The sequence below is a fragment of the Camelus ferus genome, chromosome 6 (genome assembly GCF_009834535.1).
Source record: "Camelus ferus isolate YT-003-E chromosome 6, BCGSAC_Cfer_1.0, whole genome shotgun sequence".
Lineage (NCBI taxonomy): Eukaryota > Metazoa > Chordata > Mammalia > Artiodactyla > Camelidae > Camelus > Camelus ferus.
The window spans coordinates 20,938,963-20,964,922 of NC_045701.1; the positions used below are offsets into that span (position 1 = coordinate 20,938,963).

At 38.1% G+C, this 25,960-nt stretch overlaps 2 protein-coding genes across 10 annotated transcripts in view; both read right to left on the minus strand.

Annotated features, from left to right (window-relative positions):
• Positions 1-854: 854 nt before the first annotated feature.
• CCNDBP1 (cyclin D1 binding protein 1) lies at positions 855-9,216 on the minus strand. Of its 2 annotated transcripts, XM_032481390.1 has the most exons (11): positions 9,001-9,211; positions 8,767-8,826; positions 8,418-8,497; positions 5,979-6,060; positions 5,116-5,212; positions 4,868-4,935; positions 4,218-4,294; positions 3,635-3,915; positions 2,508-2,568; positions 1,584-1,630; positions 855-1,331 (listed from the first exon to the last, which is right to left on the minus strand). In XM_032481390.1, exons 1-11 carry the CDS (start codon positions 9,167-9,169, stop codon positions 1,217-1,219), a joined length of 1,137 nt encoding a protein of 378 aa, XP_032337281.1. In that variant the 5' UTR covers positions 9,170-9,211; the 3' UTR covers positions 855-1,216. The 2 variants fall into 2 exon arrangements, with proteins under 2 accessions (XP_032337281.1, XP_032337282.1); XM_032481391.1 differs by lacking the exon at positions 8,767-8,826 and having other exon boundaries at positions 9,001-9,216.
• A 47-nt stretch (positions 9,217-9,263) lies between these two features.
• Positions 9,264-25,960, minus strand: part of TMEM62 (transmembrane protein 62) — a 46,885-nt gene continuing 30,188 nt past the window's right edge. For 5 of the 8 annotated variants that reach the window (XM_014554340.2, XM_032481386.1, XM_014554338.2 and 2 more), the window contains 9 exons: positions 25,541-25,665; positions 25,275-25,397; positions 22,131-22,286; positions 20,148-20,307; positions 18,353-18,466; positions 16,358-16,442; positions 13,729-13,833; positions 11,794-11,912; positions 9,268-10,110 (listed from right to left, as the gene is read on the minus strand). In XM_014554340.2, the coding sequence (XP_014409826.1) occupies positions 9,784-10,110; positions 11,794-11,912; positions 13,729-13,833; positions 16,358-16,442; positions 18,353-18,466; positions 20,148-20,307; positions 22,131-22,286; positions 25,275-25,397; positions 25,541-25,665 (1,314 nt within the window). In that variant the 3' untranslated portion in view covers positions 9,268-9,783. Of the gene's footprint in view, positions 10,111-11,793; positions 11,913-13,728; positions 13,834-16,357; positions 16,443-18,352; positions 18,467-20,147; positions 20,308-22,130; positions 22,287-25,274; positions 25,398-25,540; positions 25,666-25,960 lie in introns of all 8 variants that reach the window. The other 3 variants (XM_032481383.1, XM_032481389.1, XM_032481384.1) reach the window with 2 other exon arrangements.

The following is a 25,960-nucleotide window of genomic DNA, read 5'->3' on the forward strand; positions in this document are numbered from 1 at the left end:
AGATTTCAAGGTAATGAGGGGTTCTCATTGGGTTAGTAGCTGGGCTAGCCTCTTTCCCGTAGGAGATGCAATGTACATCATTCCTGTCTCTAACTGACAGTCCTTCCTGATACTAACCTAGAGTGGGACTGAGTGGGAGCTCCCCCTTCTGGCCTCTTGACTCCATTTAAAATTAGGTTTCCTTTTATTAATTTTCATAAGCTTAATACCAAAAAATAATTAGATGTTCCCGGAGAATGTAATTCTAAGTGAAGTAAGCCAGAAAGAGAAAGAAAAATACCCCATATGAGATCACACATATGTGGAATCTAAAAAAAAAAAAAATACAAAACAGAAACAGACTCATAGACATAGGATACAAACTTGTGGTTGCCAAGGGGGCAGGGGGTGGGAAGGGACAGACTGGGATTTCAAAATGTAGAATAGATAAAGAAGATGATACCTGTATAGCACAGGGAAATATATACAAGATCTTGTGGTAGCTCACAGTGGGAAAAAAAATGTGATAATGAATATATGTATGTTCGTGTATAAATGAAAAATTGTGCTGTACACTGGAATTTGATACAACATTGTAAAATGACTATAACTCAATAAAATAATGTTAAAAAAATAATTCGAGGCATGGAATAACCTGGAATAATTTTCAGAAGAACCTGCTGATAAGAATATAACATGCTGAAGTACTAAGAGTGGCTTTGGAGTCATCTGCTCTAAATAAAGTCAAGTGTTTTTGTTTTAAATTTATTTCTGATCGGAATCATATCTTTAGACCAATAAACCCAAATGAAAGCAATGTTCTAGTCTCAACCCATGTATTTCTGGTAGAAAGACACTTTGGAAGGGTACTCATGTAACTACTGGCAGGTTAGCATTTTATTGAGACTATTAACATCTTTAACAATGAAACAACACACAATTGCAAATAGGGAAAATGGCAGCTTCCTCAGGAATTTCTGAGAGGCAACTCAAGAGCAAAAACTCATGCAGTTATCTTTTGTATCTAGCACAGAAAAATGTATCATACTCATATGGTTTATAAATAACTGCCAGTTTGTCTACTCAACAATCTTCCGTAATAGTGAATTTTGATAGGTATTGACAAGAATTCCCTTTCAATCCAGAAAACATCCTAGCTTCATTTTATAAGCAGACACCAGAGCTTGGCTGCGATAGTAGGAAAGGGAGAGAGGAGAGTACAAATGAGCCTGAAAACTCATGATTCAACTTCATTCTGAGTGAGCTCTTTGATTCTGTTCATGCAATGATCAACAGCATTAATAAGTAAAGGGATCCAACTATCTTCTGGCTGTGGGGTCACATGACTTGCTCTGAGAATGCAATGGGAAAAAGAGAAGTTACATTTAATATACTGTCAAGGGAAAACCTATCCTCAACAGGGAGCACAGGGACTATAGTAAGAAAAGACAAGTTTCTTTGCAGTAACTCAGCTGCTCCACAAGTAAAGTTGAAAGAAAGTACTACACCCACCTTCTACTCCTCGAAATAGGGGTTTGGGAGTTGAGAATGGCTGGATAGGTTTATTCTAAATAAGCTACTTGGGAAGAAGTCTTCATACTCACCTTGTAATTTCAAGTGCTTTCTTTAAAACGGATACAAGTTTTGCAGACTAGAAAAAAAGCAGAAGTTACTCAGCCTGAGACCTATCATAAAAAAGAATGAGAGCTAAAATATTTTAATACTCAAGTAACAAAAAGTCAAAACAAAACAAAAAAACCTTGGAGGAAATAATCAAAAACAAAAAATGATGATTAGATTAGGGTGGGGGGGATCATGGATTCTTTTCTTTTTTAGCAAAATCTTATTAAATAAGCCCCAAAGGCTACTATTCTACTCCAAGGTATTTGCACATTGTGAAGATACATTTGGTTAACTTCCTATCTAATTTATCAAATACTATTAGGATTGATACAGTTGATGGTAAAATGTAAGCCACTGGCAGTTTTATTTCTTCTTCCAATAAAATAAGAGAAAGGAACTTAAAGTTTATAAAAGTAAGAGAATAGAACTCTAGCACAGGACCCAGGACTTGAAAGAACACATTAAAATCAGATTTTTATAAAAAGTTTGACCCTCTGTGGTTAAATCACACAAAGTGTTGATATTAGAACAGACTATGTTTCTGAAACACATATTTTGGCCTATACTAGAACTTAGAAACTTGTGACTTCAGGTTGAAAGAATCCTAAAGCACTGTGGTAATTAAGACTTTCTTTTCAAAGCAGCAGATTTTAAGGTCTTTGGATTTTTCTAAGTGACTACCCAAGTGGTTATGCAAGAGAGTACTGCCAGAGCTTATGGCTATTATAATTCAAATTCAGCAAATAATTATTAAGCGCAAACACACGTAAGAATTGGACATTACTGTTGTACTTCCATCCGAGTGTAACAAATAAACATATTCCCTAAAGCTTAAAGGAAATGCTAATGATTACTGAAATTCTGTCAATTAGGCCTGTAGCTAGTCCCTCAAAGCTGGTACTTACATTGATTCGCACAGTCAGGTGGCACACTGGTGGGTATATGCTCAGAGCCAAATCATCCACACTAAGGGCAGAAAGCAAAAATAACCCTTAACAGAAAAAGGAACAAAGCTCAGCTAGGTGGTTTCCACTATACAACTAAGGATGCAACTAGTGAGAAAATGACTCCCAGAAACCCCTACTGGTTCCTCAAATTGGGAAACCAATAACTAGCCAATTCAACTAATATTTACTGAATATACACATAACCTGTTTCTCTAGGAAGCTGGGGGAAAAACTCCCTTGGCTGGTAGGATGGGACATGACTAATGCAGTGAGGACTGGAAACCATCATTTTAATATGTGATATAGGCAGGGTTCATCCCTAATGCTAATAAAATGGGCACCACTTTAACCAAGTGATCAATTTAATACCACCAATAACGAGACAAAATAACACCATGTGCCTCCCCAATATGATGCAATGAGAAGCACAAAACACTCAACTATGTGACATTCTTGCCAAAAAATGTTTAACCTGAATAGAATCTATAATCATAAGTAAACAATCTCATGAATCCAGTTTGCTGGATATTCTAAAAGGCAGTAGATGTGGATTCCTTAAAAACATCAATGTCAAATAGGCTAAAAAGGACAGGGACTCAGAAGTCCCTGCAAGAGACTAAAGAGAGGGCAACCAAATGCAGTGTCACACCTTGATGGACCCGTGAACTTTTAAAAACTTTTTAAAAGAGATTTTAGAGACAACTGGGGAAATATGAATATTAGGTAATATTATTACATTCAGTGTTAAATTCTCAAGTGTAGTATCAAGAATAAGAGTAAGAATGTCTATTCTTAGTAAATATGTGCTGAAATATTTGGGGGTGAAATGTCACTGATGTCTGCAACTTACTCTCAAATGGTTCAGGGATAAAAATGTCACATCTAATTATAGAGAAATTAACCAATAGAGACAAAAATGTGAATGACAGATGATTCTAGAAAAGGATGTATAGTCATTCACTGAAAAACTTTCCTGTAGATTTGAAAATTTTCCAAATAAAAAAGTGGGGGAAACCTTGGGGTGATGACACAAGTTGAGATGAGAATGCTGCTCCTTGGATGTTTCAGGTGGGGAGTGCGCTCACCTAGGGCTGATCTCATCAGAGATGTCCACAATGTCATCCAGCTGGGCCACCTGATCCTTCTTCCCATTCTCTGCCACTGAGACCCGGATTCTCTTCAGGCAGGCTTTGGATGCTCTCACCAGTGCAAGGCATGGGATTATGAGCTCTTGATCCTCCTCTGACCAATATAAATCCCGATTGTTTGGACATCCCAATATATCCTCCACACCATCATGGTGGTCAGAGTTGTCCTCCTCAATGTCATTCAAGAGGCCACAGTAAGGGTCACATTCTTCCACAGCCTAAGACACACCATGATATATGTGAATGACAAAAAAAAAAGTTGTACTTTCAGCATCAGGTCTGAACTGTCCCCAAACCGCAGCCATTACTTCACTAATGAATCACTTCATAAATCCTGTTCTGATTCTCCTAGTCCAGCAATAGAACAGAGGGGAGTGGTACCAAATCACATACCAGCATGGGGTGGGAGATTAGAAATGGAGGATGGGACCTATTTGGTCAATGCTCAGGACATTTCTTCTCTTTATAATCAGTTCTCATCTACTAGTCCAATGACCAGCAAAGACAGAGGCCCCCTCACCTGCTCCATTTCCTCATGTGCATCCTTTACAAAATTCACACTCCTCGTCAGCACTGAAAGGGCTGCAGCTTTGTTATCTATGAGTGAAGAATCGGAAGCACAACAATTAGAGAAGAAACCAAACCATTCTCTTAGGCCTGCAAAAAGCAACAGTGTTCCCATTTGAAGGGAGTGCCAAGGACAGTCAACAAGGGCAGTGGTTTAAAGTAAAATTCTTTTCACATACATGCTCTGGGGCTAAAAAGCTTTCCGTCATTCACTACAAGAAGAGATACAGTGGTGACATGATGTTTTTCATCATGGTCCTCTTGGATGACCATTGTTTTTGGCCTGGCTGGCTCTACCTCATAACTGCTTCAGTGTCCCCCAATGCTGCTGCTCCTGAGGCAGGACCAGAAGAGCAAACCACATTGGTTCAACAAGACACAGAGCCACAGCCAGAGGGTGTTTGCATTTAGAAGTATGAGAACTAAAAAGACTGGTAAAAAGTATTAATGCCTATCTTTTGATGTTGGTGATAACCTCTATCTATTCCACTAAGCTCTTTATGTAAGTTAAGACAGATATAAACTACAAAACTGGAAGCTAGATATGAGAGGTCTGTCTCCTTTGGCCAGCAGAGTCAATGCCCACTTCCCACTCTCACCCACCTCTTGGGATCCGAGGCACCTGCTGGCATGAGTCCCAGACACTGTTGTAGGAAATAAGGTTCTCGGAGCTGGGGAAAGGAATCAGTAAGGATGTATCAATAATCTAGATTCCTGTCTCCTAAAAAGATCCTTCCTGTTGGTCATTATTTTTAGTGATCAGTAACTTTGCTATAAAAATGAGGGGTTTTTTTTTCCCTCCCTGAGGCAAGGACCCCATCAACTGATAACCCCAAATGTGGTGTCACTACCTCTGAGCTGGAGTGACGTAAAGCACTTCCACAAGCTGAGCCATGCCATCCACGATGTCCAGAGTGGCACCCCGTACCAGCTTTCTCAGGGTGGTTCCTGTAGCCAAGCCCAAAGACTAAGCAGCCTGGTCTCCTTTCCAGAAGTCACCATCTGCTTTCCTGAGCATCTAAGCCCTACAGAATTCAACATAATGTGCACCCACATGCTTCAACTGGAGAGCCAACACAAAACTCAGGTCTTATTTATATCCCCACGCCATTTTCTCAGTCCTCCCACCATTCCTTAGTGGTTTTCTCCAAAAGAGATACAGAACAAAATCCTTCCATGACAGCATGTATTCCTTCATTAAAAACAGCAGTCCCTTGACAACTGTGGATAAAACACTTCAAGTTTAAAACATCTGAGTAGCCCTGCAGACCCATGAGACATGTGCTCATTTATAACCATGGCATGATTATAATCAAGGCAGGAATCTACAGGCAGGGCTGGAGGCCACTTAACCTATAAGGGAGCTCAGGAACATGCGTGGTGTAGAAAGGGTGGAGGAGACTGAGGACGAGGCTAATACCCAGCAGGCATCTGTGCAGTTATAATGGGTTAAAGAGGGAGGAGCCAGTGAGAATTAAAAACCTTAGAGTCAGGCAAGGGCAGGGAGAGGGGAACAGAGCACCCGTACCTTAGCACAAAGGCTTACTTATGGAGGTCACTTATGTTATAAAACTATCTTTAATTGCATTTTCTGGGAGAAAGTTACATTATATGCTCAAATTGAGGAAAAGGTACAACTCTCAGGACATAAGCTGTCATATTAGCAAACATCTATCCTATAAACTAAATGCTTAACGTCTACAGAGTGGCTTACCCTGATCCTTGGGAAGTGAATAGTACACAGCAATCATTGCCTTGATGGAATCATGGACTTGTTCACAGAACCTCTGGGTTTCCTATGAGGGGATAAACCAATTTCAGAATGAGAAAAAGAAATGGACTAGATCAATGCGGTCAACCCATCTACTGGGTAGAGAGCAGACATCTGTAGGGCAATCACCAAACATTTTCTGAAGTCCTGCTTTAAGTTAGGCCTTGTGCTATTCTCATCACATACCAGAGAGGAGTTAGCTGCACACCAGACACTGAGCTGACAACTCAATAAGACATAAAGAAACAGCAGGAAAAACTTACTCCTGATACTCTATATTCCAAGATATTTGTGATCTGCTTTGTTTTTTGAGGTGTTCACCATTTCAGACCAGGAGTTGGCAAACGATGGCCCATAGGCCCAAATCAGGTCCTCTGTCAGTTTTTACAAATAAAGTGTTACGGGGACACAGCCACACTCTTTCATTTACATATTATCTACAGCAGTGTTCTCACCATAAAGGCAGAGTTGAATAGTTGGCCTGCAAAGCCTAAAATGTTTACTATCTGGCTCTTTACAGAAAAAGTTTGCCAACCCTATCTTAGACTATTAACCAGGTGTCTGTCTCCTTAACAGAATCACAATATACCTAAAAGTAATTAGCATGGACTCTACAATGCTCAACATTTGACTATTTTCCTTCTAAGCAGCTTTCTCTTGTCCTCCTTGTCCTCCTTGTCCTCATTTCCCTGCTAAATTTTAAGCCAGTGATTGGTCCACAGATTCATGCCAGTCCATAAATGATTTGTTAAGAGTCTGGAATGATTAAGCATAATGACTGAGTGTATCTAGAAACTTTTATGGCAATTTGACATTGCTTCAACATCTAAACACATAACTTCATAAAAATGCCAGTCCATATGGACTGGAATTAAAAGAACAAAACAAAACCATTCTTCAGTAGGAATAACGTGCTGAGAGCCTAAGAAAGCGATTGTGATTCCAATATATATAATCCAAACAAAATCAAATTCTAATTTTTCTTCTGTGAGTAAAAATCCCACTGTCCTGAGCATGCACAGAAAAATAATTCTATTCTGTTGCCTCATAGTACCTTAATAGCTGTGAATTTCAGTAGCAAGTCCTAAGTGTATGTAAAGAAAGGAGTCAACAGATAAGAAAAATAAGGTAATATTACTATTCCCTTTTAAATAGATTGACTTTCTTCCACAAAGCTTTTGAAGCACTCATACAATTCTCTTATTTCCCCATCACAGATCTCTGAGGTATGAAAGGGGAGAGAGTTTATCACTGAATATGCAGCAAAAGAATATTTTTTCATTTCAAAATATCTGGATATATAGATTGAAAAAGAGAATGAAAGTACTGACTACAAAAATAAGGCAATGAATATGCCATTTAAAAAATAACTTTATCCCCAAATTAAGTATACCTAGCTCTAGAAAAACTGGGCACAGAGAATACCTGTTACAGCCAACATATTTACTTTCAGAGGTTTTATAACAAAGCATAAATTCTTTGTTCCAGAAATTCCACTTCTGGGAATTTTTACCGATATACACATATACCCAAAGATTCCACTAGGCAATTTACCACAGCATTGTTTATAATAGTTACAAGATGGAAACAGCTTAAATGTCCACACAGTATTGGTTAAATAAATTACAGTTATATCCACTCTATTGAATACTATGTAGCCATTACAAAGAACTGAGCAACCTTATATGTGATCCTAAAAATCAATTTGCAAGCTATGTTGTAAATTTTTTTTAAAAAGGAAGGTCCAGAAAGGTGTTTATGGTGTCCTATCATTTGTGTAAAAAGAAGGAGTATACACGTAAGTGTGTATATGCATTGCATATATACGGAATAATACCAAAGAAACTAGGGAGGGGAGATATAAGCCTTTTAGCACATTTAATGTTGATGTCTTTTGAGTTTTATACTGTATACATTATTACTAAATAAATATAAAAAATAATTCAACATAAAAAGGGTATTATATACTATAACAAAGAAGGTGTAGCTTAGACATCACATGGAACCTAGTTTAAATCCTAGCTCCATTACTTATCTACCTTAACCTGAGCCTCTGAGCCTGCTTGCTCATCTGCCAGATGGGGATCGTGTACGTGAAAACATCCAGCAAATAGAAAGTGCTTAAAAATTTTTTTATCAGAAAGTAAGTAACCAGGATGAACTTCAGAATGAATCAATATTTAGAAGCGCTGCCTACCCCATGCCAAGTACTGCATTTGGCAATTTGGTCTTCAGAACAATCCTGTGATGTGAGAACTGCGACTTTACCTGACAGATAAAGAAACTAAATCCCCTGCTTTGAGTGTAAAACGTAGGGAGAAAATGAGAGAATTCCTAAGGAATAACGAGGCAGCACAAGCATTCCAGGAAAGTGAAGCCCACCTGTGGAGACGGCAGTGGAAGTCGAGAGAAGACGACGGTCAGAGTCGTGGCTTCCCTTGACACCGTTACAGCTGCCTTATCTGGGGGTGACAGAGTAGGAGGCCGGAGCCAATATGTTAGTGCCAAAAGGATAAGGCTGCAGCTGCTGCACAGACTTTGAAGATAATGCCTTCTCTCTCCACCCTCGCCGGCTGAGACGTCTCAAAAACACCTCCAGAAATCAAGAATGGGTAAGGTGAGGTACCCCCACAGAGAGGACGAGGCGGGGGGAAGGGAGAGCAAGGAAGGAAAGAGGAAGGGACGCTGCAAGAGATGAGAGATGGCAGTCTCCAACAGGAGAGGCACTCACTGAGTCTTCTCCAAAAGGTCTCCAGATTAAACTCCTTGGTGGTTTCTCGGGCTTCGCCGACTAGTGGGTGCGGCGTGTGGGCCGGGCGGCGGCAGAAGAAAGAGCAGTCAGCGAAGCTACCCCCGGCCCCCACCTCCTCCTCCCGGGTCCCCACCTCCCCCGCCGCCGCCACGGCCAGGCCTCTTCCTACCCAGGCCCACCCCTGCCGTCTGCCGCCGCACCGCGTCATCTCACCCCGCACTCCCGGAATGAGCAACCGCAGCTCCACCGCTAGGTGCCGGAGCTGCTCCAAAGGCGGAGCCGAGGTGGGGACTGCGGCTGCAGGGGCAGCTGGGCTCGCCATCTCAATAGATCGCCAGGGCCCCGCAGGACCCGCCAGAGCAGCTCCACTTCCGGCCGTCATGGACGCAGGTCCGCTTCCGGCAACAACCAGGCCCCGCCCCCGAGGCCCCGCCCCCTGGGCCCTGGCCACATAAGCAACGCCCAGAGAGAGGTTACTACTTCTTATTCACCGTTCTTTTATTTGATCAGTTGAAGACAACCCCGACCGAGGAAGCAGAGAGCCCATAAACCTGTGGGAAAAGAGGACCGGGAACCAATCAAGGGTAGTCAGGGTCCCGCCCAAGTTTGCACTGGTTCCCTGCCCTTTAAGTGGAGCCCTTGATGGCTGCTGGGCTCGAGACACTGTGCTAGGTACTTTACATGAGGTAACGTAAAAAACGCACTGGGCTTCAGATACTCCCATACACACCTGCCCCTGCCTTCTGGATCCTCTAGATTAGGGCCTTCTCTTCACAAAAGTAAATCAACCCTTTCCTTCTTGTAGAAGGAAGGACTCATGCATAATTTAGAGACTTTTCTGCAGTCCATTCTGCAGGATCAGTAGTGGGTAATCCCCCCAACTCGCAGGCGTCCAAGGTACAGCAGCTCTCTACAGCTTGTCCACCCGTACTGGCCTTCTGCCTGCTGTTGGGGCTGAAACCTCGGCTACAGAGGTCCATGATGAGATGTGGCCCTTCAGGAGCTCAGGTGGCTTTTTAACTGCACTATGAAGGCTCCAAGCTCCGTGGAGTTCAGTGTCCACACACAACGAACGAGAACAGGTGTCACCAGTGTCAACCAGGTCCGCAAAGGGGAGAATAATAAAGCGAGAGTGCCGTATGTCATATGAAGAAAGTAGCAGGAATAAATCTGCCAGATGTAGAGCAGTAACATAAGTAGGTGAACAGGGATAATTTTCAAGTATTTTCCGTGACGGAGATGAGACCTGAAGTTGTGACCGAAGCACCTCTGCAGCAAGCTCCAACACAGGTAAATCATCAAGGGGATGTTAAAAAACACCAGCTGGAAAAAGCAGAACAGAACCATTAGCTTATCAGCAAGCCTTGGAGGAGTCAGATCCTCACTAACACATTACTGGTGGCTCCTAAAAATATGTTGCTTTCTCTCTCAGGGGTTAACAATCTGTTTCTTTATGCTTCAATTACCCTTGCTTGTAACACAATTGTTGACTTGTAGTCAGTTGTTGGTTTGCCTGTATCCTTTTGTTCATCTTAAAGGCAAGTATCATTTCATTTATGTCGAAGCCCTCAAATAATGTTTAAGGTAGAAATGAATTGAACATATATGTGTATATATACACACACAGTACTTTTTTTGGCAGAGTGAGGGAGGACTTGGGTGTCAATAATTTTTCCTCTCTCTGCACTTTTATTTGAAGTAGCATGATGAATACTGGAATACAAAATAGAAGATTTAAGTTATAATCCAAGTTTAGCTACCAAATGAGTCATTCATTCACCAAATAATTATTGACCACCTATTATGTGGCAGGCACTGTGCAAGGCTCTAGGCAAGGGACACACGGGTGAACAAGTCAGAAAAGAAGCATCATAGAGCTTACATACCAACAGGGAGAAGAGAAACAAGGGGAATAAAAGGGGGAAGATAATCACATATTGTGATACATTCAATGGAGAAAATAACTGGGTCACAGGAGGGTAACTGGGAGGTGGGCTCTCTGAGGCCTGGAGGACAGAAATGAGCCAGTGGAAGGAAGTGCATCAGAAACAAATGAACAGCCCAGAGGTAGGAGAGGACTTGGCCTATTTAAGGCCAATGGGCCTAGAACATGATAAGTCAGGTGGAAACTGGGGCAGTCAACAGGACCCAGACCATGTCACTGATCTGCTTAAAGGGTTTTAAGCTGAGAAGTGAGTGAGCTAATTAAGATTTTTAAAGGACCAGAGTAGCATACTGACAATAGGGAGGCAAGAGCAGCAGTGGGAAAGCAGTTAGGGGGTTACTGCAGTAGCCCAGGCAAGAAGTAATTATGACCTAGACAAGGGTGGTGGTAACAGTAATAGTGGAAGTGGTGGACTCAAGACATGTAATGGAGACAGATCAAACAAGGTAGTACTTGCTGATGAACTGAAGTGTGAGAGAAGGTGAAGAATTAAAGATACAGCCTGGAGAAGATACATCCTGGATGACTGACTGAAATTGGAAAGAACTGGGGGAGGAACAGGTTTGGGGATAGAAATTAAAGGTCCTGTTAGAGATATAACATCAAGTTGAGATTCCTGTTAGATATCTAAGGAAGATGTAAAATGGCAGTTGGATATATAGGCACCTGAGGTGCGGAGAAGAGGTCTAGGTCAGAGATAGAGCAGATTTAGAAGCCATGGGCCTACATGATACATAAAATCCATGGTAAGTGTACTATTTATTAAAATACAAATATAAGCCCACCTTTTGGTAACAAACAAAAGCAAAACTCTCTTTCACCTTTTATAAATCTGCCTGCCAAAAATGTATTTTAGATGTTTACAAGAGAGTAGTGGAAGAAGGAGCTTAGGAAGCACTCTAAAAGCAAACAAAACATCAGATATTAAAGATTGCCCTGCCAATAAATTAGGAAACATGATCTATAGTGTTTAATTTGAGATTCTGGATTTAATTCATAACTGTTATGCAATTAGTCCAACAAGGTCAAGGTGTTCTTAAACTGCATTTCTGACTTCTTACCTGGAGAATTCCAACTATAAATGTTAAGCTGCCTTGTAGGAAATGTCCATCAACAAAAATCCCAAAGGAAAAGCAGCAACCCAATTTGCCTTTAGTGATTTCACCAACAAACCATGGTCCTGAAAGAGGCAATGAACAGGAAAGGAGATTAAATAACTATGACTCTGATTACATACATCATGAGATGCATTTATATAATAATGAGGAAATATGAGATTAGTCATCTATAAGTATTTTTGCATAGCTTTTCTTCTTATCTCTGTTGCCCTCAATATCCTAGCTAATCAATTATTTGCTCCTTTACTCCATATTTCTCTAGATTATAAAACTGCCTGAGTACGTGCTATACCTACAAAAGATTCCAGAAACAGACTGGAGTACAGTCACAAAATTTAGAAGAATCTGTTGCAATAGTAACCTCAATATAATGCATTAACATTTCCTTTAAGAAGCAAAGAGGTATTTCATAGATACGACAGTTAATTTTTCCAGATAACTGAGATTTACTCTTTTAAGCAATAAGATTTCAACCACTTTAATCATTCTAAAATGCACTTCTTCTCTTTCTTATTACTATTAATGAATTTTAACCATTTCTTGCTGACCCATAGTCATTATTTCATACATCAACTACATACTCGCACTCAGGGTTGACATGTACAGATGTTTGACTTGCTTCTTTCATTTTTCATCTGCAATGCCAGAATGACTTTTCTCTACTCCTTACTATTATTGACTGCCCTATTCTCAGTGTGCAGGCTTCTGCAACTAGTATATTGTCAAGAGTGATTAACGAACAGTTAGACTTCTTTTCTCAAAATGCAATACCATCATTTGCTGGTAAGGGTAGAGTTCAGCTTTAAAAAGTCATAGGTAATTTTCTCATATTTATATAACATGTACTCCATTAGATACATATTAGTTTAAAAAAGTGTTTTCCCTTCAAGTCTCAACCTTTAAAAATGGAGCAACTTCTCCCCTTCCAATGTTTTCTTTTACAGCCAGGAACCAAATAACTTGCTTTGCCTCCTGGTAGAAGACAAGCGTCTACAAGAGCTTCAACCTGTCTTCTAACAAGGAAACTGATCTCCAAGGAGAATCTCCTCCAAGGAGAAGCTTGTTACACAGAATTGTAAAGGGTCATACTTCTTCTTGAACTACTTTCTGGTCTCTGATGGGAGTTACTAATGAAAAAAAGAAAAGTCCAAAGGTGGAATAAAAGTACAAAACATAGACTAAGCAACAAATAGGAGATTGTAAAAGACAATCTGCTCCTGTGCCACTTTTAGTCACTAAGGAGCATTAATAAAAGGCTTTAAAAAGAGACTCACAGGGCTTTCTGCTTCCGTAAGTAACTAAGTGACTTTGTCAGTAGTGGGTATGGTAATTAACATGACAGGAGAGCTCAGATATGCCTGAACTCACTGCTCATCTCAGTTTCTCTCTTTTTTGAGCTGAGATTTTCGAAATCACATGTTAGTAAATAATCACCCAACTACATACTAGGCATTGTGCTTAGCATTAGGCATAGAGGTGAACAAGACAAGACATCCATGGATATTCTAATGAGGGGAGAGATGATAGAAGATAATCATAAATTCTGATAAAGTAATGAAGAAAATAAAAAGGGTAAAGTTTCGAGGTGGTCAAAGAAGACTACTGTGAGGAGATGGGATTTAAACTGAACCTCTATTAAGTTTCTATACAAATACTAATTCTGTCATGGTCTTCTTAGCACACTTAAGTTAACTTGGTGTCAACTAAATGTCCTTTAAGTTAGGAAAAAACTTTATTTCCCAACACCACATCCCAGGAAATGAAGGAGCCATGTGCCGGTCGTTATGCTCTCAAGAACCTAAATGACTCTACTGTCAAAATCCTCAATATGTTCTTTGGCAGAATTCTCCACAATCTCATATTTCCTAGTTGACTTACCCAGCGTTGTATATAGGGTCAGCAACAACACAGAATAGTAGAAGATGTTTATTTTGCTCAAGACACAGAGAGAAAATGAGGTCAAATTTATAAATCCTGGAGGTCCTAAAAGGAATAAATTTGAAAAATCCAGTGAACACAGGCCAAGTTCATGCTCTTTATAACATTTTCTAGAAGAATTCCATGGGCTATCTACTATATCTTCAGCAAATCATTTGTTACATGGTAATTATACAGATGACACCACTTTAAATTCAGAAGTTGCAGGAATCCTGGTAAGGTCATTCAGTTAGAATGGCAGAGGGCAGGAAGTTCAAAGCCATGGTGCAGTTGTGAGACACACACAACATACACACACTCACACACACACACATATATGTGTATATATATATATTTTTTTAAATGAATGAAAATAGAGACACACATGCCAGAGGACCATAGTACCATTTTATCTTAGTGTAGGTTTGAAATATACTGAGCTCAGAGTGGTCAAGTCTGTTTTCTATGGGATTTAGTATCCAAATATACAAACTTCCAAAAGTTGTATCAGAATATATCAAAGGCATATCAAAGAAATACCAAAATTTAATCTTAAGTATGATATCTAACATTGGGGGGTGGGGAGAGAGAGGTAACTAGGTTGATTTATTTTTGTTTATTTATTTATTTATTTTTTAACGGGAGGTACTGGGGATTGAACCCAGGATCTCATGCATGCTAAGCATGCACTCTACCACTGAGTATACCCTCTCACCTAAAGTACGAGTAGCTGTCCAAATATTCCTTTCCCATCTGTGATATAGCTCTTAACTCACAGCTATCCTCTTAACTCCAACTGAAAGGGATCACCAAAGCTCTCCAAACTGACACCTCTTAAAATGCAGTGCCATTGAAAGCCCAGGCTTCACACGGAGAAGCTCCTTTTGGCAGCCACAGTCTAAAGCACCAAAGATCCTCAGCTGCAGCCAGCCATTTCATTCCTGTCTGTGGCTGATCGTACATGGGCCAGCAGAAGACTAGGATGGGAAGCTCAGTGCACACTGAGCCATTCTAGTGGTAATGCTATTTAAAGGACAGGCCCCAGTGAAAGACAGCCTGATTAACGTTAAACAGCACGTCCTTCCTAACAGGCCAGCATATTCATTTTACACTCTTAACACTGTTCAGCCTGTTGACTGTTAATTTCAGACAAGGCCTGATAACGGATGGCTGTTCTCATTTTGTGTGCTGCATCCTTGCTACTCATTCCTCCCTCAGCTTCCTTCTCATTCTAGACTGGTAGTTCTCACAAGTATTCATCTATATATCCACCTAGAATAATTCTTATTTATTATAAACAAATCATTCCATAGCCTTAGAGGCAGTTATGCTTTAAGCTTTAAGCAATGATTCTCTTCTCTGGCTGCACAGTAGAGTAACTGGGGGGGGGGGCACTTTAAAAAAACATTCATGCCCAGGTCTTACCCTCCAGAGAGTCTGGTTTAATTGGCCTGAGGAGGAGGGGAACTGAGGCAGCAACCCGGGTGATTCTAAGCAGCCAGGATTGAGAAACATTGCTTCAGAAAAAGGCTTCTCAGCCTTAACTGTGTATTGGAATTGTCTGGGGAGCTTTAAAAAATACTGATGCTTAGGTCCTAATCCTGGAGATTCTGTGTAGACGCTGAGTGTGCTGTGCAGACACTAAGATTTTAAAAGCTCCCCAGGAGATTCTAATGTGTAGTCAAAGTTAAGAAATGCTATTTAAAGAAAAGAATGGACCTGAGGGCAGCCTTTTATTAGCTATGAGACATTGGACAACCTACATAACCTCTGCCATCCTTAAGTTGTCTAATTTTTAATATGGGGACAATAATACCTACCTCATAGGACTGTTGTAGGGATTAAGTGAGATAATGTAAGCAAAGATATGTTGTAAATTTTAAATAACTATAGAAACATACTGGTATTCCCACCTAAGGAGGCTGGGGCCCTCCCACAAATATGTATTTATTTACATTATGTGCAGGAAAATAGACATGTGCAATAATGCTTCTTGAAGTTTTTCTTAGAATTTTACAAATATATACAAGCAGGAAAACATTCAGTAGGATATGTATACTACCTATTCAGTTAACCATTTTACTATTTAATCATCATTACAGTGCTCCCCTCCCCCACAATCAGTTCCTGACCCCAGGGATTTCATCCAAGCCAGCAAGGGATAAGGAAGATTTATTTCAACAAATATTTATTGTCTTTTATGCACAAACTTAGTGCTGGGTGCTGTGGAAAACAGAAAAGAAGCAGAAAACAAGAGCTCCTATACTGAGGAACTTACAGTCTGGTTGAGGAGAAAATGTATCTCTGTTTGAAGTGGTCGTGTAAAACAAGGTGGCTGGCCAGTTAAGTACAGAATGAATCCTCAGGAAGGACTACTGGGATTCAGAGAAGCAAGAGCTCATTAGGAACTGGTGGAGAAAACGGTATGGAAGAGTGGGTTGGAGGTGAGCATGATACCTTGAAGGATGCACCTCACAGAGCTCAGGCAAAGACAACTTATACGAATATTTATCACTTCGCCATAGTGAGGACATCATAGGATACACTAAAGTCAAGTCTTCTGAGAACAAAAGGAACCATCGTGACTAACCTTTATGCTCTGGATATGCTCGATACCTGAAAGTGATGAGAATGATGAGCTGGATCAGCACAATCATCACAAAAAGGACCCGGGCCTGCAGGGAAACAGATGTTAATGTGAAATAGATATACCAGTTCAGTTACAGTTTTTTTAAATGGCCTCACTAACAAAAACGGAAATGACATTATTAGCAGAAATGACTATATAAGAAAAATATAGAGATGGTCATAGAGACTTAAACATCTGATCCACCAAAAAAAAGATAATTATAAGGTATCTCAGCCTTATTCTTTTAGGATTTGGATACTTGGACCATTGTTGAAACTAAGTAATTTTATACAGTTATATAAAGTAATCAAATTAAAACAGTCCATTTTCATTGTACTAAGATAAGTATAATTTGTTTTATGCAAAGTCATCTAAAAGTGAAAAAACCAGTACACAGTACACTGCAGGCTGAGTGAACAGAGATTGCTTTTCCTTCTGCTTTCTCTATCAAGAAGTCATTCTCTTGGAGATTAATTCACAGTAAAGAGACATGTAACCTAGGTTCTTGTTTCTCAAAATATGGTCCCCAGATCATCACTGGAATCACCTTGAGTCTGTCAGGAATCTGAGTCTGTCAGACGGGGCAGAATCTCAGGCCCCGTCTCAGCCCTACTGAACTAGAATGTGCCTCTTACTAACATTCCCAGGTAATTCACAAGTACATCAAAGTTTCCAAAGCCTGATCGAGGTGGCTAATAAAAATTCCAAAAAGAAAAATTAATAAATGACACAAAAAGATTCGTAAAAATGAGATGCAAATGCCCATTAGTCATTTTTAAGAAGCACAATCACACAAGTAATAAAATAAAATTAAAATAATAATGAATTCACATTTTAAGTATGTGGGGATAGATACTAAATCTATCTCTGGAAGGTGAAATTAAAGGGGATTTAAATTTTCTTCCCAACATTGTAATGTGTATCAATACCCAAGATAGGTGATATCTGAAGAAAATAGAGTATAAATTGCCAGAGTTTCTCTGAAAGACAACTTGACAGTGTATATTTAAAAACTAAGAAACCGCACAAAATACCCATTTATAATTCAAGAAATATTTATTTGAGGGCTTACTCTGTTAGGCATATCAAAAAGACAAAAATTCCAGTCCTCATGGCGCTTATACTTTAATGAGGGGCGCTAGATCAAAAATGATGAATATAATAAATAATTTTAAAATTGTATAATTATATAATAAATAAAGTATATAGAATAATATGTCCGCTCTTTGATCCAATAATTCATTTCCAGAAATTTCCCACAAAACTAATATATGCAAAAACTTAGTTACAAGTGGTATTTTTATAGTTGAGGGAAAAATGGAAACAAATGTCGAACAGGGAAGTGGTTAAATAAATTAAGGTATATCTATGACAATATAATGCAGACAATAAGCATCATTAATTAAAATAATACAAATTGATGTGAGAAAACAGTCAAATTCCTTAGTGGAGAAAATTACGTGGCAAAAGAGAATGCAAAGTATATTGTTTTATATTAAAAACTCATATAAAAATTTAAATAAGAGAAAAATATAGAGTGTCATAATGACAAATACCATGGTTATAAAGGCTAGTGTGATAAAAGAATGATACGTGGCTGACTGTACTTTATTTCTAAAATTTCCAAGCTTGCTATATTAAGCATGTATTATTTATGTAGGATGAAATATTAGTTTTAGAAAATCCTAATCCAATTTAGGACAGTTCTTATAATTCCCTTTGTTATCCTGGTTTTATGGCATTGGTTAGACTCAGATCCCAAAACAGATATTACTTGTTCATGCTGTTGCTTCTTTTAATTCAAATCAACGTAAAGTCATTGTACTCTTCGAGACAAATAACTAAACTTTCAATTTTATAAGGTTCAGCTCTCTCATCACATGATGATGTTATTTATGACTTTGGACCTACCAAATCTAGTAAAAACACATACAACACTTAGTTGAATTTACTCACCACGATGTAATGGTCAGTAAGGAGAATAAATGAGGCCAGGGGATCAAATCTGAGATGAATATCATCTTGAGCAGAAAATATGTGGTGAACATTCTTACTTCTTCCAGAAGAATCCTACTTATAAGCATAGCAGAGATGCAACTCTACTGCATATTTAAAGATGTATAATGTTCCAAGATTAAGTTTCCAGTAACTTTTGTCAGTTATCTCAGAATAGCTACACTTTTTTTCTTTCACTTTTGATTCTTCCTATAAGCACTTTAAATAAAACTTCTTTTAACCCCTGTAATTCTAGATTTGAACTGGAAATATCAACACAAACTCACAATGCATTTCCTCTTTAAAAAAAAAAAATCTGTGTTTCCCTTTGGTTAGTGAAAAGGCCTAAAAATAGTAACAAATCCAGTAACAATGAGCTAGCTGGGCTAGCACCCAGATGGTATTCTCAGAAGAAACTTCTCACTACAAGGTACCAGTGCTCTTTACTGAAACAGCTGATTCTAGTTCTTGAGTAAGAAATGCACAAGAAGAGCTTGGAAGATCTCCATACTAGAAAGCAAGAAAACTAACAAAGACTACAGTGATTGTATCAAAGGACTTAGTGGCCAACTGGAAGAGGCTCCCACTGGCCAAAGATGGAAGAATTAAGCCTCAAAAAGAATAAATGCAATGGACTGAAGCATACCAAATATTTTTTTTTTAACTCAGAATTCAGAATAATACTGAAAGAAAAGACTCAGTTGGTTACCTTTGGCAGATGCTAGAGAAGCAACTCATTCTGAAAACCTGTTCAGAAAAGGGAGGGTGGGGGAAGAATGATGACTTTATCCTGTGCGACCTCTTAATTGGGTACCAAATAGATGAGGCAAATTTTTTCTTTACAGGACTATTCTAATTAATACTCCTATTCAGGAGTGGCAATTTGAAGATCACCCTTTTATAATGGATCTAGGCCAAGATCATCAATAGCTGCTAGAAATTCTTCATTGAAAAGCTGATCGGGTAATTCATAATGAATGGAGGATAAACCGGCATTATGCTGGAGCTGGCTTGACTGGCCCACAGGGTGGCACTGCAAAGTGCCTTCTCTTGTTTTCTCATCTATGAATTGGGACTAAAACTATCCACCACATAGGATTATTACATGGACTTAGTAAAAAATTCTAAATGTCTGGTATCTTCTTTGAAGGAGCTCAGTATATAACTCCTGCCTGCTCAAAATCCTTCTCTGTTTGAGATACATACAAAAAAGATAATGAAAATAATTACATGTGTTTTCTAAAGCATTACTTGGTAATCTTCAAACTAAGACTTAACATTAAAAGATTAAGTAGTTAATAACTGTCATCAAATCATAAAGTTGTAGAAACTGACAGTTTTTTTCTTCTAGAAACTAATCTTTGAGCACAAAAGAGTTTCAGAATGTTGATGAAACTGCTCTATTTTGGTAATGATGATCACTTTCTACTCTGGCAGGTCTAGAGAATTAAATGTTCCCCAAGCTGAATCAGAAAAGGGACTGGCCAAAGTTGGAAGAAACAAAAGAATAATTCCCTGGGGATAAAAAAGAGGGGACTATGACCAGCAGTTGCCCACTCATCTCTGCCCAGTTTTTAGTCTAACAGTAGAATTACTCCTGAGTGCCCATTTTCAGAATATACTAAATCCAGTATATTCCAATTTTTGTATTAACTTAGTTTCATCTTATCAATTGACTTAAAAAAAAAACCAAATCAGAGTTCAATATGGTTGCAGCCTAATCATTTATATAGCAAGTTGAAAATGACTAACTTACCTGGACAATTACTTCTATGTTATGTGTCTTATTACTGTAGTTTCTTGGGTTCCACTTCAGTATGAAAATAGGACCAGACAAATGACTAGCTTGCCCTAAATGAACTCCATCAATCTTAACTGCGACAGAAGTAATGGAGGATAAGGAAAAGGCCAAGACTCTAAAATGAAGAGTATAAATGCATGGTTTTAGGTATTTGTCATTGGTTTTAGGTATTTGTCATTGTTTTGTAAAGAAGAATGACCATACTGTAACCTGAAAGGATGTAAGTACAATCGGCCCTCTGTTGGTTGATCTGCAGGTTCCAAGCATGTGGAATCTGTGGATTCAACCAAATGTGGGTTGAAAATATGCAGGGAAAAAAAATTCCCAAAAGTTTCAAAAAACAAAACTTGAATTTGCCTTGCGCCAAAACTATTTACATAGTATTTACATTGATATCTAGAGATGATTAAATGTGTACAGGAGGATGTGCATAGGTCATAAGCAAATAATACACCATTTTATATATGGAACTTGAGCATCCATGGATTTTGTTATTCGCAGGGGGTCCTGGAACCAATCCCCCCAAGGTATCAAGGGACAACTATTAAGGCATATCATTACACTGTATACCTTTTCATATGACTATTCATATGATCTGGTTTCTTTTTAAATGGTGGCTTTGGAGTTGTATAATTCAGCAAGCCTGATTGGTTTATTACTACTTGGAGAAATTAGAAACTATTCTTTTACTTTTCAGAAAGGAAAATCAATTTTCTTTTGACAAATTAAGCTGGAGTACATCCAAAATTCCTTCTGAAGAAACTCCTGAAGTCCTGGTTTTTCTCATAGGAAAAAACACAGGTTAGACATCTCACTTCGTTAATCTGATGTCAAGCCTTCCATCTACTCATTTGGTTCCTGATGTGTGTGCCCAGAAGAAGCAATGTCACAGACACAGCTAAGGCTACCAGGCCATTTCAGAGAATATAACACCTAAATCTGATATCTAAGCTCCTGTCAAGAAACCTGACAGAGAGATTATGTTCCACTTACCTAGTGATCAAAAGAAATAAAACAGCTTGGTACCCTTTTTTTTCCAGATTAATTAATAAATCTTTTCTTAAAGTACAATATTCAATAATAATGATTGTTGTGAAATTGGCACTCATATCACTTAGTAACATTATAAATTGGTATCTGTTTTAAAAAGTAATTGGGTACCTTGTGCACTGCTGGTGGGAATGTGAAATGGGGCAGCCACTATGGGAAATAGTATGGCAGTTTCTCAAAAAATTAAACATAGAATTACCACATGACCCAGCAATTCCATTTCTGAATATATACCCAAAAGAACAGAAAGCAGGGATTTGAACAGATTATTAGTACACCCATGTTCATGGCAGTATCATTCACAGTAGCAAAAAGGTGGAATCAAGAGTGTCTATCAACAGATGAATGGATAAACAAAATGCAGTGTATACATGCAATGAAATAATATTCAGCCTTAAAAAGAAAGGAAATTCTGACACATGCTTCATTCTATTTATCTACACTGTCAAATTCATATACCAAATGAATTTTCAATTCCATAAGGCTAATATAGCTTTTGCTTTTTTGAAAGGCTATGTAACAAAACAAATATATATATACACACATTTCTGATATATGATGTAATTTCTTAAAGTAGGATACAAAAGAATATGCATGTTATGATTATAGCAATGTAAAAACATGCATACAGAAAGGCTGGAATAAAAGACACAAAAATAATGATAGGATTACGGGTTTCTGAATTTTTGTAAAATTTCAGCAGCTTAAAAACTGTACATTTTTTAACTGAATGGGAATGATACAGTAGGCAATTTATCTTTATGTAATGGTTAGATTGCTGAGAAAATGAAAGTGGGGCATCTCATAGCTTTCACATGAGAATGCAAACAATCGCTTAATCTCCATCAATATCAAACTGAAAGCAAATTCTGAAAAACTGCTACATACCTGATATGTGTTGAGTAAAGGAGTCTTTCTACTGGTTCATGTTTAGCAGAACTATAGAGGAGTGACTTAGGATTGGTGATAAGAACCACAGGCCACTCGCCAAAGATCAAATCTGCAAAGCTAAAGAGGTCATGATCAAAAGCAAAGATCCGGTACCTGGAGACCAGAGGACAATAAGGTTATTTAGTTCACTTCATATTGTAAGACAGCCTGAAGGATATAGACAGAACAAATGTAAAAGTATAAAACTATGCTTTCTGAGACCATGAATTTGAATACAGCATACATAATATTGTTTCTCTTTCTTCCCTTGCCCCCATCACTTTATACTTCACATTTGTCACAACTGGGATCTAACTGAAGCAATGAATTTTCACTGTGTCCTAGAACAATGTCTGATACATAGATGTACTCTTTAATTTTTAGATAAATGCTTGTTGAACTAATTCATTTGATTTCTCTACTTTAAGACTATTTTGAACCTAAAACATACATCATAAGCCTCATGATATCTGACATTCTTCATCCCACCAACAATGCTACATAAAATATTAAACACAACTAGAAACCTGCCATTCTGCTTTTAAACCTTTATTTCTATAGTTTCAAAGAAAATAACAAAAGCTAAGTGGTTTTAATTTTCTAAATGTAAAATGAAAGGTGTAACTACTCATTAAAAGGCAATCAAAAGTTTGTATTTTCTAACTTTCAGAACTGAGGAGAGAAATGAACTATGTCAGAAACAATAGTGCTCACCAAATACTCCACGTGCTCCCCTGCATTTCCCAGTCTCCCTGGTATTAGGTTGGGACCATGTGACTAGTTCTGGCCAATGGGCTGTGAACAGAAGTGACATGTATCACACTTCTGGTCCAAAATACTTAAGAGTGGGAGTGAGTTCTCCATTGAATTGAGGTATTAAAATAGTGGCATTATAAGGTGGAGGAAGTCTGAATCCCTGAGTCACCCCATGGAAGAGAGATGCCCCAACTCACACTAATTTACACAAATGAAAAAAATAAACAGCTGTTGTGTTAAGCCACTGATATTTCTAGCTAAATAAATCTGTTGCATCCACAACAAAGCCCAGCCTAATATTATTAATATGTTAACTGTTTAAAAAACTATTCTATTGTACTAATACAATTTAAATGTTTGTAAGAGCAGGTAGAGGTTAGGTCCTTTCAGTAAAACAAACTCCAGATAAAACCCCAGGGTTGGAACACAGGAGAGCAGGTGGGAAGAGAAAGACAGGAAATGGCCCCATGATTAACACCACTTAACCTGTAACTGTAGCATTTCTAAGAAATACAGAAGTTGATCAAAGGTTAGGAAGGTTATCTGGTAAAAGGCAATCCCAGCCTAGCCATAGCCTCACAGTCATGAATAGACAGGTCTTAGTTCAAAATAATTACAGTTGCCAACTAATTGCAGGCTTCAAGCGTAGCTCTTACAGTTTCTAGAAAAGCCTAGTGAAATGAGTAAGTACCTTCCAAGATATGAAGTTACTTTTTAATTAATGGAAGTACAGTTGAACTTTAAACAATGCAGGGGTTAGGGGCACCGACCTAAAATCTGATTATAACTTCCCAGTCAGCCCTCTGGATCCACAGTTCTGGACCCACAGATTTAAATAACCACAGATTCTGTGGTACTGTAGTATGTATTTTGTGAAAAAAATCTGAGTATATGTGGACCCATGCAGTTCAAACCAGGTTGTTCAAAGGTCAACTGTAGTTAAAAATAGAAAGATAACATATTCAGCTCAACAAATATTCACTTAGTACCTAATATCTTCACAGCAGTGGGTTTGAATAAGTTAAACAGCAATTGATAATAAATAATGAGATGATATTTATCTATTTATTTAACTATTATACTTAGTTATTCTCAAAATATGTTTTTTGTTCTTCTCTCTCTCTATATATATATAACTATACTATATGCCTTTGATAAATAATTTAGGTTTTCTCTTCAAAAGACTTTAACCCTAGAACTACTATATGACCCAGCAATTCCATTCCCGGATATATATCCAAAACAAAGAAAACCACCAATTCAAAATATACATGCATCCCAATGTTCATAGCAGCATTATTTACAATTGCCAAGATATGGAAGCAACCTAAGTTTCCATCAGCAGATGAATGGATAAAGAAGATGTGGTGTATACATACACACACAATGGAACACTACTCAGCCATAAAAAAGGATGAAATTTTGCCATTTGTAACAAGATGGATTGACTTGGAGGGTATTATACCAAGTGAAATAAGTCAGATAGAGAAAGACAAATACTATATAATGTCTCTTATATGTGGATTCTAAGAAATACAACAAAACTAGGGAATATAACAAAAAAGAAACAAACTCACAGGTATAGAGAACTAGTGATTATCAGTGGGGAGAGGGAAGGGAGGAGGGACAATATAAGGGTAGGGGTTTAGAGATACAAATTATGATGTATAAAATAAGCTACAAGGACACAACATATAACACAAGGAATATAGCCAATATTTTACAGTAACTATAAATGGAGTATAACCCTTAAAAATTGCTGAATCACTATATTGTACACCTATAAATTATATAATACTGTATATCAACTATACTTCAATAAAAATTTTTTTAAATAATAATTTTAAAAATACTTTAACCTTAATAAAAGCAACTATCATCTATTTGAAGAACTTGTATCACTAACACCTTATCTAGCAATAACTAGAAAGACAGATATAAAATTCAGGGGAAAAGATAACATATTTCTAGTCCTAGTGCTTCTCAAAGTATGATCCATTGAGCAACTGGACATAACTGCTGTAATAAGGTTTCCTTTCTTTCCTTAATTTTTTTTTGGGTGTAGGTAATTAGGTTTATTTACTTAGTTTTTCAGAGGAGGTACTGGGGATTGAACCCAGGACCTCGTCCATGCTAAGCATGTGCTCTAGCGCTTGAGCTATATCCTCTCCCTACAAAGTTTTTGCGTAATGACAGAGACTGCCACATACATATATTACTTTAAAAATACAGATCTAGCATACGTTTTTCCTTAACTGGGGTAACTCATGAGAGCAATGAGAAAATTATTGCTGCTTTATCAAAACTTACATGTCTAAGTTTTATTTTGTGGGGTAGTTCCCTTACCTTCTGTTATCCTTCCAGTCTCCCACCTCAAGTTCCAAAGTGCCCTGGAAGTGACGAGTGTGTAAAACAGGCATCAGTCCACCGAGAGTATGGAGGTGCCCACACAAATAAGCTGTGGCCGACCTACCCAATGAAAAATAAATGAAATAAATGAACAAAGGTAACTTGTGAGGCCAAACTAATAAAAATATCTCTCCAGGAAAGCACGATAGGTAGAGTAACATAGAAGAGTTAGAAATGATTTTGATTTTGAAAGCCTGCCTCACCTCATAATTGACCGAATCCCTGGTGATGGAGAAAGCATAGTGGACGTTGTAAAGTGTCCAAACCAAATACTGTGGTTGCTCCGACTACTTTCCTTGGCCAGTAATAAAAGCTCCTCCATCTGTTTCTGAAATGGGAGAAAAACAGAGGGAGCATTAGTTAGGTCTCAGGCTGAAATCTAATGTCAACAGATTAAATTCCCTTGAAGTTTTATAATAATAAGTATATTATGTCTAGGGCTTAAACCCTATTAATGAGTGACTGGTATGGACCTCTGTAAGCTTCAAAATGTTTTCATATACTTTATAATTCATCTGATCCTAAAAATAACCCTGAGCTAAGTAGGACAGGCATTAGTCCCACTTGATAGATAAGGAAACAAAAATAAAGAATAATGTTTAAATTACATAAATGTCTTTATT